Here is a 13,073-nt window from a genome sequence, read left to right on the forward strand (position 1 = left end):
CTCGCTGTGTCGCTCCGGTCACGTCGCTCCGGGTGATGGAGGCGCGAGCGACCTCGCTGTGTCGCTCCAGGTCGCGTCGCTCCGGGTGATGGAGACGCGAGCGACCTCGCTGTGTCGCTCCGGTCAAGTCGCTCTGAGATGTGTGTCACAGCGACTTCATGTAGTCGCTCCGGGAAGTCGCTCCAAGCAGTGCTCGTCCAAAGATCACTCTAATCACCTCCCTTGAGCTCCAAATGTACCCAAATGTCTACAGGAACTCCATGTGGTACTCCAATACCTAATAGAGACATATGTATGCAAAATGTAACCTAGACATGGCTAAATCCTAATCTATATGATGAAAATGCACATGAATAAATGGATAAAACAATGTGAATATGCAAGATATCAATATTTCAGTTTGAGTAATTTGGACGAAAGATATCATAATTTTTTTAACGACCAATAAAAACATATCATTAAGTTTCTATCAATATCATATAATCTCACAATTTGACATGTGGCAAAGTTGAGCCAATTTCATCCTTTTTAATCTGTTGAAAATATTTAACAAAGTTTAATACACCTGTATTATCACAAAATCCAACAGCTTTATTGTAGCATTTAAACAGCTGAAATTTCTTTTTCACAATCCCATTGCTTATGATGTAAGGTGAATAACACGAGATTCATCACTCCATGTAAAGCTTAAGGTAATTTTTTGTTACCAGAAAATTCTGAACCAAAACCTGTAAGTCTTTAAGCCAAAAACACCATTATATATTTTGTCACAAACATTACTAGCTAGCTAGAGATTTGTTTTGTCTCTGTGAATTTATAAATTTTTAACATTGTCCTTATGAAATAGAAAAATTACATCTAATTTTTTTTTCCTTTTATTACTCTAGAGTATCCAGCACAAGCATGGGCATTATCATCAACACCGTCAAGCTCTCAAACTTTCCCTATCTCGAGTATCTACACCAACATGGACTATTTATTTTGGAGAAAGAATAGTATTACGGAGCCAGAAGATGATAAAGACCTTTATCCTTGGATAATCTGGTACATTTGGAAAGCTAAGAATGATAAACTTTTCAGAGGAATAGACAGGGACCTACTGGACCTAGTCAGATATGCAGAGAGTGAGTGTCAAGTCTGGCTCAATGCAAAAGATACTATACTTGTTCCTCCACAGACACAAATTGTTGAAGAAATACAAAGCCTTAAGCTTGGGTAATATTTGCATGGTGGATGGTTCATGGACCTCCACAAATCAATTTGAGTTTGGAAGGATAGCATGGGAAATATCCAACTAATGGGGACACAGAACTTAAAGAGGCGAGAGACAGCACTACACTCGGAACTGGAAGCGCTAAGATGGGCAATGAAAAACATGCTACAACATTCGACCTGTCAGAGATTTGAGACAGATTGCAAGGACCTGATTGCAATGTTAACGGACCCACAAGCTTGGCCAAACTTCTCAACTAAGCTAGATGGCATTCAAATTCTCCAGATGTGTTTTCCGGACTTTAAGATCAGCTACTTCCCAAGGGCGCAAAATGAAATTGCTGATTCGCTAGCTAGGAATGCCCGTTCTTTTCATAGATCTCTTTGTTTTGTTGGTTGTTCTATTCCGGTGTGTTTACCCAGACCACCTCAAGTTTGTGTAATAAAATAGCCATTTGTTGAAAAAAATAAAAAAAATCTAGAGTATCCAGCAAGCCAAGACTAAACCGAATAACTCTTGGGAGTTTGTTCATTGGCATAAGATAGATCTGGTTGCTCGCAATGAGAATTTGATACCTATATAGTTTTGCCACACAAACGGATAAATCTAAGTTAGATAAGTTTCAAACCCAGACTGCTTACAACAATTGCTTACCGCATTTCTAAACTCACCGTATCACTCGACCACGTTTGTGTGCTTTCCACATCTAATGTTTATACTGGTGATTTGATTAACATATTGCAATATTTTTAAAAATTTACATTTGTATTTAAGCAGATGTATAATATAAAACATATTTGTTCAATCTCATTTATGTTTATTTGCTAAGAAGTTGATACCATGTATCTATACGGATCAACCAACTACAAATTGATAGTTAGTTGCAGTCAATATATTTGTTTTGTTACTATTTATGCTCCAAATGATAATATATAAAACTGCATTTCACTTTAGTTAATAATAACAATTTTTTTTAGAGAGAATTATATCAATATACATAATTGGTGGTCAAATTAGCAGTCTACACATGATTTGACATATGTGTAAATTGCTCTGTCTTTCTTACCTTAAATTTCCAAAAATGTCATTCTTTACACATTTTTACACTCTATTTCCTCTTATACATTCTTACACTATCTTTTTCTTACTCACTATTTCTTCTTGCACGCTCTTTCCTTTTAAACTTTCATACTTTCTTTCTTCCTAATTCTCACATTCTCTTTCCTCTTTCATATTTTTTCCCACAACTCTTACTTTTATGTTACACTCTCCTTCTTCTTATTCTCTTTCTTTTTCCTCCAACAAAATAAGTAAAACAAAAAAATGTAAAATTTGATAAAATTGAACATAACTATTATCGTGTAAAAGTAAATAACAACTAACATAAAATGTTATCAAAATATGTATTAGCTAACAAACAATGTATCATCTAACAAAACATGTATCTGTTACTTACAATTATTTTATAACAAACTTATGTACCAGAGGAGAGTCCAAGGATGAGCACAGATTTCCTCAGCACGGGAAGTATCAACATAGACCAGACGATGATCTAGGACAACCATTTAACTACATAGATAACAAATTAACAAAAAAACAATTACTACACCGATAACGAATTATTTATCAGATGAATCTCATTTACCAAAAAACAATTAACTCATAAATGATGTATCAACCAGTTTTCCAGCTACCAAATTAAGTTTCAAATATTGTACAAACCGACAAATAATTTATTAAATCATTAATGAGTTATACAAACAATGCATCAATTAACAACAAGTCTTTGGTAACATCATACACAAATTTATCAATTTTTTGATACTGAACTATGTATCAGTTAACAAAACATGTAACAAGAAACAAGAAACAAATCATTTATCATATAAAAAACTATTTTTCAAATAACATATTAACTCACTTATCAAACCATTTATAAAGTACACAATTCATATATCAATTAACTACAAGTATTTTGTAAGATCATACATACCATTTTATCATTTATTTGTTATGCAACTATGTATCTGCTAACATAACATGTACCATATAACGAATCATTTATCATATAACAAATCATTTTGCGAGAAAAATGTATCAAGTCAAAACCATGTTTCAACTAATTTATCAGCTAAAAATCATATGTGAAACAAATGTGTAAATTGAAAAACCATTTATCAAAATATTTATCAGCTAATAAATTATATATAAATTAATAATAAATATTTTAAAACATTTTACTTACTTCAACCTTTTGCCGTCTGGATAAATTTGTGTTGGAGGTATTTCCCTTTTCCACATGAATTTCTTTTCATTTGAAAGAGGCTCTAGTCTCTATATCTGCCCAACACAACACTTTTAAAATAGAATTTTGAGAAACTTGATTCCAATATAAAGATAGTATTTTACCAAACGACTCTGGTGTTGGTGTTGGAGATAGTTAAAATACAAAGTGAGTTGAGTTTAGAATTGAATAAACTGAAATAATAATTGGAAACTAAAGTTAAGGAAAATGAAATGCATATCGTGTTTGTGAGAGAAAAAGAAAGAAAACTAGAAAAAGATGATAAAGAGCTAAGAGAAATGATGAGAAAGAGCTAAAAATAATAATTTTTCTGACTAAAAGCTTACATATCTTACACACCTACACATCTTACGCACCTACATGAAACTATTGGATTAGATCGGTAGGGCAAAATTGGACCTGAAATTATTTTCTGTTGATGAAAGGATGATCGCAAATATAGTGTATCTTTAAGGCTATGTACGCCAATTAACTCATTTTTACATATATTTATATATTTTTATTAATAGTACAATCTTACCGCAATTACTTTTTATATTACCGTTTAAAGCCTTACTATTTTATTTATCCTCAATTTAGTTTTTTTTTCATATATAAATTTCTCTTTTGATGTGACCAAAAGTTTATTTTTTTTTTTGAAAAAGGGCTAAAAAAGTTTATATTTGATATTTTATAATACTTATGGGTTTTAGATGTGTGACCATATAAAGTGTAAATGTGGAAACTTGTTCCTATTGAGTACGTGGATGTACAATATATACAGAGTACAACTTATGATTAGGTCTAAGATATTTACATAAGAAGTCCCTATAGTCTTTATCTCTTACATGCCCCCTCAAGATGGAGGCAGGTGTGTGACTCCAATCTTGGATGATAGCTCCGTGAATTTCAGTCGTGGTAGAGGCTTGGTCAAAGCGTCATCAAGTTGATCCTTTGTGGAGATGTGACTGACTCGTAGGATGCCAGACTGGACGTTGTCGCGGATGAAGTGGTAGTAGCTCTGACCAAGCTAGATGTTTCATACACGAGTGGAAGATAGGGTTGGCGGAGAGGTAAGTAGCTCCCACATTGTCGCAATACACCACTGGAATAGTAGGTAATGGAATTCCAAGATCAGTGAAGAGGGAGCAGACCCAACGGAGTTCAGAAGCAGTGTTAGCAACAACTTGATATTCTGCTTCTGTTGATGACCTCGAAACACCTTTTGTTTCTTGAGAGACTAGGAGATAGGATTGTTGCCAATGTAGACAATGTAGGCATTGGTAGAGACGAAGTCATCTGAGTCTCCTGTCCAGTCAGCATCAGAGTAAACATGGAGAGTCAATGGCGAACCCCGGCGAATAAGAATTCGATGTGTTGTCGTGCCTGCTAGATAACGCATCACTCGCTTGACTGCTTGCCAGTGAAGCTCAGTTGGTTGATGCATGAACTGGGATAAGAGATTGACTTCAAAGGAAACATCCGGCCGTGTCAGAGATAGGTACTGCAGACTACCAACAACTTGACGATACTCGGTAGGATTAGGGAGACGTGCGCCGGCGTTTAGTGAGAGCTTGGGTGTCGGGGACATAGGCGTTGATGCCGGCTTCGCATGCAGCATTTTCGTTTTCTCAAGCAGTTCAGTGATGTACTGTCGCTGCATGAGATGCAAGCCAGACTTTGTCTGAGTAGCCTCGATGCCGAGGAAGTACCAAAGTTCTCGAAGATCCTTGATGGAGAAACGCGATGCGAGACTGGAGACGCAGGTCTGAATAATTTTAGCAGAGCTCCCGGTGATGAGCATATCAACAACGTAAACCAGAACGTAGGCACAGTCAGGACCAGCTCGCAGCGTAAATAGAGAGGTATCAGCGGTGCTATTAGCGAAGCCAAGGCCAAGCAAATGGTTGCGGAGCATCCTGATACCAAGCTCGCGGGGCTTGACAGAGGCCGTACAACGTTTTCTTTAATTTGCAGACATAGTGTGGCCTGTCCTGATCAACAAAGCCTTGAGGTTGGGCTACATAAACTTCATCATGTAGGGTGCCTTGGAGGAATGCGTTGTTGACGTCGAGCTGTCGAATAGGCCATGATTTGTTGACTGCAACATTCAGAACATAACGTATCGTAGTGGTTTTGGTGACAGGACTGAAAGTCTCGGTGAAGTTGTGTCCTTGACGTTGGTGGAAGCCTTTGGCAACGAACCTAGCTTTGTACCTATCAATCTCACCATTTGGTAAATATTTGATAGTAAATACCCATTTCTCGCCGACGATATTCTACCAAGTCTCCGGTGGTACAAGAACATACGTGCCATTTTTAATAATACCATTGATCTCATCGCACATAGCCTGTCTCCAGCGAGGGTCTTTAAGGGCCTCTGCAACAGAAGTGGGAATTTTTGGTTTGGTGGTGGCAATAGAAGCCGTGAGGGTAAGCTTTTGAGTTGGTTTCTTGATTTGATTTTTTGCATGAGTTCTCATCGGGTGTATATTTTGAGGAGGTGGGGGTTGAGGTTGGACAGGTTGAGAGGGTGGAGAAGGAGCGGGTGGAGGTGAAGGAGCGGGTAGAGGAGAAGTAGTTTCCGGTGTGGGAGTTTGATTCACGGGTGAAGGACCAGCAATGGTGGTGTAGTTTGTGTTGCAGAGACCTGTGGAGAAGGTGAAACAAAGTTGTTTGAAGAGTTCATACATGTCACTGGAGATGAAGGACCAGAGCATGTAGGCAAATCTGAAGGAGCTATACGAGGTGGCGTTGTCGGTATAGGTGTGGCCATAGGGAAGGGTTGTGGTGTGGATTCGTCGGTTTGGGTTGGTTGGTGGGAGGGAGTAAGGATGGAGAAGGGGAACTCTGTTTCCACGAAGTGAACGTGTTTTGATGTGTAGACGCGTCCTGTGTCTTTGTGTAGACAGAGATATGCGCTTTGAGTTTGCGAGTAACCAATAAAGAAGCAACGTAGAGATGGTGATTGGAGCTTGTGTTTGTTGTAAGGACGGAGCCAGGGGAAGCATAGACAACCGTAAACTCGAAGTTTGTTGTAGTTGGGCTGCTGATTGAAAAGTTTGCGGTAAGGGGAGTCACCATTGAGCACCGGCGTTTTCATGCGGTAAATAAGGTATGTGGCCATGGAAAGGGCATAGCTCAAGTAGGTTTTGGGCATCAATGACTTGGTGAGTAAGGTAGGACCAGTTTCTACGATATGGCAGTGTTTGAGTTGAGGTGTATGCGGAGGAGTGGTGTAGTGAGCGATTCCGTGGGTAGTGAGGAAGGGTCGGAGGGCTATGTACTCGCCACCATTATCCGGGTAGAGAGTTCCAATTCTTTGCTTCAGTTTGTTTTCAACCATGGAGGTAAATGCAATGAAGGTCTCTTTGACTTGGGACTTTAGTTTGAAAGGGTAGAGCCAGGTGTATCGAGTATGGTGATCGACGATAACAAGATAGTATTTGTAATTATCTATCGATACGATGGGTGAGGTCCAAACATCACTGTAAAGGTATTCAAGAGGGTATGAAGAGGAGATAGTATTTGTATAAAAGGTAAGTTGATGACTTTTATTAAGCAAACAATCGGTGCAGGAAACATGTTCTTTGAAAGAATTTGAAACTGGTAAAGAAAAATTTGCAACAAGAGATTTTAAGACAGCAAGGGACGGATGGCCAAGTCTCGAGTGCCATGAGTTGAGGGATTTTTTGGGTGTAGGTGAGGCAAACTAGGTGTAGGCGAGATGAGGTGAGACTGGCCACTCGTATAGCTCATTCCTAGTCTTGCCTTGGAGCAACGGGGTTCCCGTGCTGAGGTCCTTCACCTGAAAATGAGCAGGAAAGAATTCAACAGACACTTTTTTAGTGTTGCAAAGCCGGTAAACTGAGATTAAGTTCTTTTTGACATCAGGAACACATAGAACTTCATTAAGGGCTAAGTGACGTAAAGGAGTAGTAAGAGTAGTAAAGCCAGAGTGAGTTATGTTAAAACCAGAACCATCTGCGATGGTGACGTCTTCACCACCTTGGTAAGGCTGATGCATGGCCAAGTTGTTGAGGTCTGAAGTGAGATGATGTGTGGTGTCGCTGTCAAGGAGCCAGTTGGCCGCATTGTAAGGCGCTGGAGCTGTGACCATATTGGCACGAGGCTGCCATGGTGCGTAGGAAGACGAAGACGAGGCCATTGAGTTCTGGTACGGCGAGCACTGTGGCAAAAAAACAGAGCAAATTTGACACTTACCTTGGTAGCCACACGGAGTGTGTTGCTGATTACGTGGAGTGAAGTGTTGCTGTTGTTGCCATGTCTGTTGGGAGCCACGGTTGTTGTTGCGACGATTGTTGTAGGAGTTGTTGTTGGCTCAATGAGTGACGGCATTCGTAGTGACAGGGACTGATGGCACAGCAGTTGAAATCTGGATCGTAGCCTCTCTGTTTCGGAGTTTTTCATGAACTTCAGAGAGAGATGGTGCTAGATCGCGACCCTCGATCTGATCAACAACAGTTTTGTATTCTTCGGGTAGACCAGCAAGGATAAACTCAATTTGATCCTCATGATCATATGGTTTACCGAGGAGTGCGAGGTGATCGAAGCGGGTTGTGAGTCCTTGGAAGTACTCATCAATGGATTTGTTGCCCTTGGTCCAGTCCTTGATTTGTTGTTTGATTTGTTTGACATGACCGCGGCTTGGCTTTGCGTATGTCTCAGACAGAAGATACCAGATCTCGGCGGAGGTTTGAGCGGTTAACAAGATGGGCTGGATCGTGGTGGTGATCGCGCCTAGGAGGACACTGAAGATGAGACTGTCTTGTCTCTTCCAGAGCGAGTAGGCCGGGTTGGAGACAGTGCTTTCCATGTAAATGTGGAAACTTGATCCTATTGAACACGTGAATGTACAATATATACAGAGTATAACTTATGATTAGGTCTAAGATATTTACATAAGAAGTCTCTATAGTCTATTAAATCTAAGATATGTAAAGTCTCTGTAGTTTTTATCTCTTGCATAAAGTTATGTTACTACAATAAAAATCACAGAGTTTAAAATAATTGTAAAACTAAATGATTAATTTCCGAACCATTTCTGTCAAAAATTTTGAGCCATAAGAATAAATAATATATATACCAATATATTTTGTAATTATCTTCAATCGAATCCCACTCAACAAGTCAACTGATTTTTAGAACAGAGATTCAAACAGTTAAAATAGTATTGTTGAGGTAAGTTCTAGAGCACATGGGTTTAGATTCGAAAACCATCGTACGGAAACGTAAAAATTGGTCCCCGCAGTAAAAACGACAATAAAGAAGCAAAAGTACGATTAAAAGTGTAAACCTTCAACTAGTCACGGGGTCAAATGAAATCCAAGTGTTTGTCTGTTTTTGAAATATGAATATTTGAAACGAATATATAATTATAAACTATACATACAAATATTTGCCTTACACATTCTTAAAAAGATGAGTATTATTTTTATTTTGATTTCATGATTTCAATTTTTGAGCCAGATCGGATACCCAAATGCTTGAATACTTGGCTACCAAGCCTACCATTAATCCCTTCCTAATTTCACTGCAACAAAAAAAAAAGAAAAAGTTATGGAAAGAATTAGATCAGCATAAATCACAATCCATACCAACAAATAACAATCCATATTAACTTAAGATGGTATAGTGAAACATAAACCAACATAAACATTTGGTTCGTTAAAAAAAAAAAAACCAACATAATATTCGTTGTATAACCTGAAAAATTCATTTAAGTAAAAAAAAAAAAAACACTGAAAATTCCAAACGAAATATAACGAGGCAAACTGAAATACATGTATCAAAAAGTTTATTGGAAAAGAAAATTTCGATTAAAATGTTCTTAACTCCAAAATTAATCTTGTACACACTTCTTTTGATCGCCTTTTTGGTCTTTAACCGCTTCTTTCTATCTTTAGGACCTTTCAGTATAATCTCCAGCTTTCGCATGAGCTTCAAATCTCTTTCAAACCTTTCTTACTTAGTCTTCAAGGTAAGGTCTAAAGTGTACAGCTCTTCCAATCTTTTTCATTATCTACATTGATCATGCCATAGGCTTGGGATGAAGTTCTTCAAACTAGCGATTATCGCAAATCATATAAATCAAATCATAACACAAGCAGCTGAATTCCTTGCATGTCTTTATAGTTAATTGGTATGTTTTTTTTGTCAGCCAATTATAAATACCAATGAAGTTAATTGGTATGTAATCAAATTAAATCATGATTTAAATCCAATGTATATAATCTTGAATTGGTTTAAGTATATTGGTTTTTGAATCATATGCACATAGGAATATATAATCGAATCATTAATTGTGATTGCCACATGTATAAAAGTTCTTGTAGTGTTTGTAATTGAACGTTGGTTATAAGAAAGTATATATATATATATATATATATATATGAAGGGTTGTGATAATATGTATATGAAAGATCTTGTAGTAGTGTTTATGATTGATTATTGGTTTTAAGAAAGTGTACCATGCATCTTAATTAATGTCATTCTTATAATATTTTGAAGTATCACCACAATAAGATCAGTATAATTCACTTCCTTTGTGCATGCAATTGGTGTTAACGCCTGACTTAGTCCTAAGCAAGCAAACAGTTTGTTTTCTCCACTAGAAGAGATACTTGGCTATATTTGGCAGGTGAAGAGCTGAAAAAAGAACAGCTGCAAATTTTTAAGGTCTTTGACGACGACTGAATGCATTTTGGGGAAATAATAAAATGATAGGGAGATTGATGTGTGTTGCTTCTATAATTCTCTCATCTATATCAGAAGACATAACCATCAAAACAAAAAAAGAAAAGTTGTTACTTAGAAACCAAAAAAAGAAAGAAAGAAGAAAGAATGATGAACTAATAGTGGCAAGATCTACTTTCTTCAACTAACAGTTCATCTAAAACTCTTTCATGACCGAGAATTCCAAGCTTTGCGCATTTTCTGTGAAAGATACACTGTTGCATTAATAGCACCAGCAGCCAAGAAACCAGACACAGCCTGTCTTGCACTTGAAACCATTACCCTTCGCTTCATTACCTTTTCCATACATTTCGCTGCTGCTTCTCTTGAACCTATACAAACTTCCCCTGAAACTCTACCTATACCATTTCAAACATCAATTACTATCCCTCCATTTCCTTTTATATAACTAGATAGAGCAGAGTTGATACCGGTCTCACTAATGATTTTCTTTTCCCCAAGTAACTTCCCCATCTGGCTTCTTACTGATGCAGGAAGAGAAGAGACCAGTGAGCGTGATGATGTAAGGCTAGAGTCCTGTCCACAAGTTGGTAAGGATCAATATCAGAACAATGACTGAAAGAATCTCAAGACTGAGCCAACCATATATATATATATATATAGATATGAACTGTGTGTACCTGAACTAAATTAGTTTCAGCAGATGAGAATCTCAGTAAGTTTTTGCTCTCGCATTCTTCAAGAAAAGGCTTATACATTGTCTGGAAAAGATCAAACTGCCCCCTTACGATCTTCTTCACCTAAAAGACAGGAGATTGAACTAATGGATCAGAAATCTTTTCATCCGAACAAGTTATATTAACATGTTATGAGAACAATTTCACAATGTGATGTACTCAAGAACAGGACTAGGTTTTCTCTCACTTTATTAGTGTCCTCTGCAAAAAGCATTCGCAAGTCTCCCATGTAAGAAAGGCTGCATATTTTGGCGTATAGATCTTCCTGCATAAGAGTTCTGTGAGTTATATAGTGTACAGTCTCATAGAACTTCATTTGAGCACTGAACAAAAAATCTAACCTCGGTGAATTTTGAAGGCAAGAGAAGAAGGGCTGCAGATAGTGCGGCTCTCTTGTTAACAGAGTTCACGTCTTCTATGTCCAGATTATCAACAAGCAAATGAACCTGCAACGAAACGTAGCATCTCAAAATCCAGCTACGGTTAACAGTGAGAAGACCAAACAACTGACATACCGGTTTTTGTAAACGGCCACTCAAGTAGAATCTGTTCCAGTCCAGTATGTCCTGTACTAGGTCATTCATCCGGACAACTCCATACTTTAGCTTCTGCAAAGAGCTTCACAAGGAAATTAAATCATGCAAGGAAAAAGGAATTCAAGTTACATACAGCATGATCAAATTGAGCAGAGCGTAAACATATGAAATACACAAGCTTGGATCAACAAAACTAGATTGTTCCATTAGGTTATAAAGAATGCTACTGTTTCTCTGGAAGTTATTACCCTGTCGTTCCAACTGACAAATGGGTTGAAGTGAACTCCAACACCTACTTTATCAGCAACTTTCGTAATCTGCGAAAAGAGTGTGTACTTAAGACGTATAAGCGATGGTAGACTATGTGAGTATAGAGAGAAATAGCATACCAGCCTGGCTCCACCAAGGTGAACCATCCATGAAGCATAGTGATCCGAATTCATTTTCAGATTCTTGATTCACACAATGACAAACAATAGTTAAAATCCGCTAAGCTTCTAATCCGTTGAAAGTTTGTGGCTTTCTTCAGAAAGTAACCTGAGAGTGCCATTGCAAGGGATCAGAGACTCCAAGGATGTAGTCCACCATTTTAGACTACAAAAGCAAAAGTGGCCAACCAGTGAAGTGATCAGAAACAGGAGAGTTACTTCCACGATATGGAAATAAATACCTTATCATGGTTATTTGGGTGCAGCGTTGAACCATAAACACAGCAGAAATCCACAGGGGGAAGAACAGTTAAGAAGCTAGCAAGCTCATCTCTTTGGCTAGTTTCCATTTCCAAACTAATTCCTAGTAGAAAAAGTAGAGAGTTTTTGAATACTGTTGCCAATTCGATGAACCGGTCATTACTTGCACAATCTTTTACTACTTTTCACAAGATCACGATTTCAATTGCGCAAATGTGGTTCTGTAGCATACGAAACTAAAGGAGGTTTATCAATCAATTGTGCTCTGAGATCAAACAAGAGGAAGAAGAACACGAAAGCGATTGATGACAAGTGAAGAAGCTATACCTGCAAGTGACTGAAGGCGGCTTAGAGCGAAGGCGAACAACTAACTAAAGCCGTCCAAAGCTTGAAGCTTTCTTAAACCCAACGCAAAAAGCTTTTCTCTTTGCCCCCCAAGTGCAGCTTTTTTTCCCCTTTAGTTTGGGCCCAAAAGATGGCTTTTTTAATACAAAATGTGTATAATTAATTTCTTTTGACAACTCAAATTAATTAAACTTAACAAGATTATTGGAAAATAAATTTGCCTAGAGTTTGTGAATTTTTGATGGATTTTCAATAGTTACTAAAAATTTATATATATTGACTTATGAAATTTGATCATAACTTTTTTAGATTGGTATAGATTTTAACGAATTTGTATTAGGAAAAATTTCATGTTTATTATTTTCATGGTACCACTTTTCATCTTTACCACCACTAAATGAACATTTTTAAAAATATATTTTCATTAAGTGGCAAAAGACTCTTATACACTTGTTTTCTATATATATGATAAATTATTATTTAAATAAATAAAAAATATTTTTTTTTTATGTTTTCGAATTATAGTTTTTCAAATTCAAACTTTTTTATAAT

General features: G+C 37.3%; 1 protein-coding gene across 1 annotated transcript; it reads right to left on the minus strand.

Moving 5' to 3' along the window:
• Positions 1-10,230: 10,230 nt before the first annotated feature.
• Positions 10,231-12,612, minus strand: LOC106332220 (phosphatidate cytidylyltransferase, mitochondrial). The gene is made up of 11 exons (XM_013770697.1): positions 12,504-12,612; positions 12,158-12,279; positions 12,025-12,081; positions 11,877-11,939; positions 11,736-11,804; positions 11,467-11,559; positions 11,293-11,397; positions 11,139-11,216; positions 10,895-11,014; positions 10,685-10,790; positions 10,231-10,612 (listed from the first exon to the last, which is right to left on the minus strand). The coding sequence occupies exons 2-11, from the start codon at positions 12,263-12,265 to the stop codon at positions 10,422-10,424; spliced, it is 990 nt and encodes a 329-aa protein (XP_013626151.1). The 5' UTR covers positions 12,266-12,279; positions 12,504-12,612; the 3' UTR covers positions 10,231-10,421.
• Between the last annotated feature and the right edge of the window lie 461 nt (positions 12,613-13,073).

The sequence above is a fragment of the Brassica oleracea genome, chromosome C3, assembly GCF_000695525.1.
Source record: "Brassica oleracea var. oleracea cultivar TO1000 chromosome C3, BOL, whole genome shotgun sequence".
In the NCBI taxonomy this organism is placed as follows: Eukaryota; Viridiplantae; Streptophyta; class Magnoliopsida; order Brassicales; family Brassicaceae; genus Brassica; species Brassica oleracea.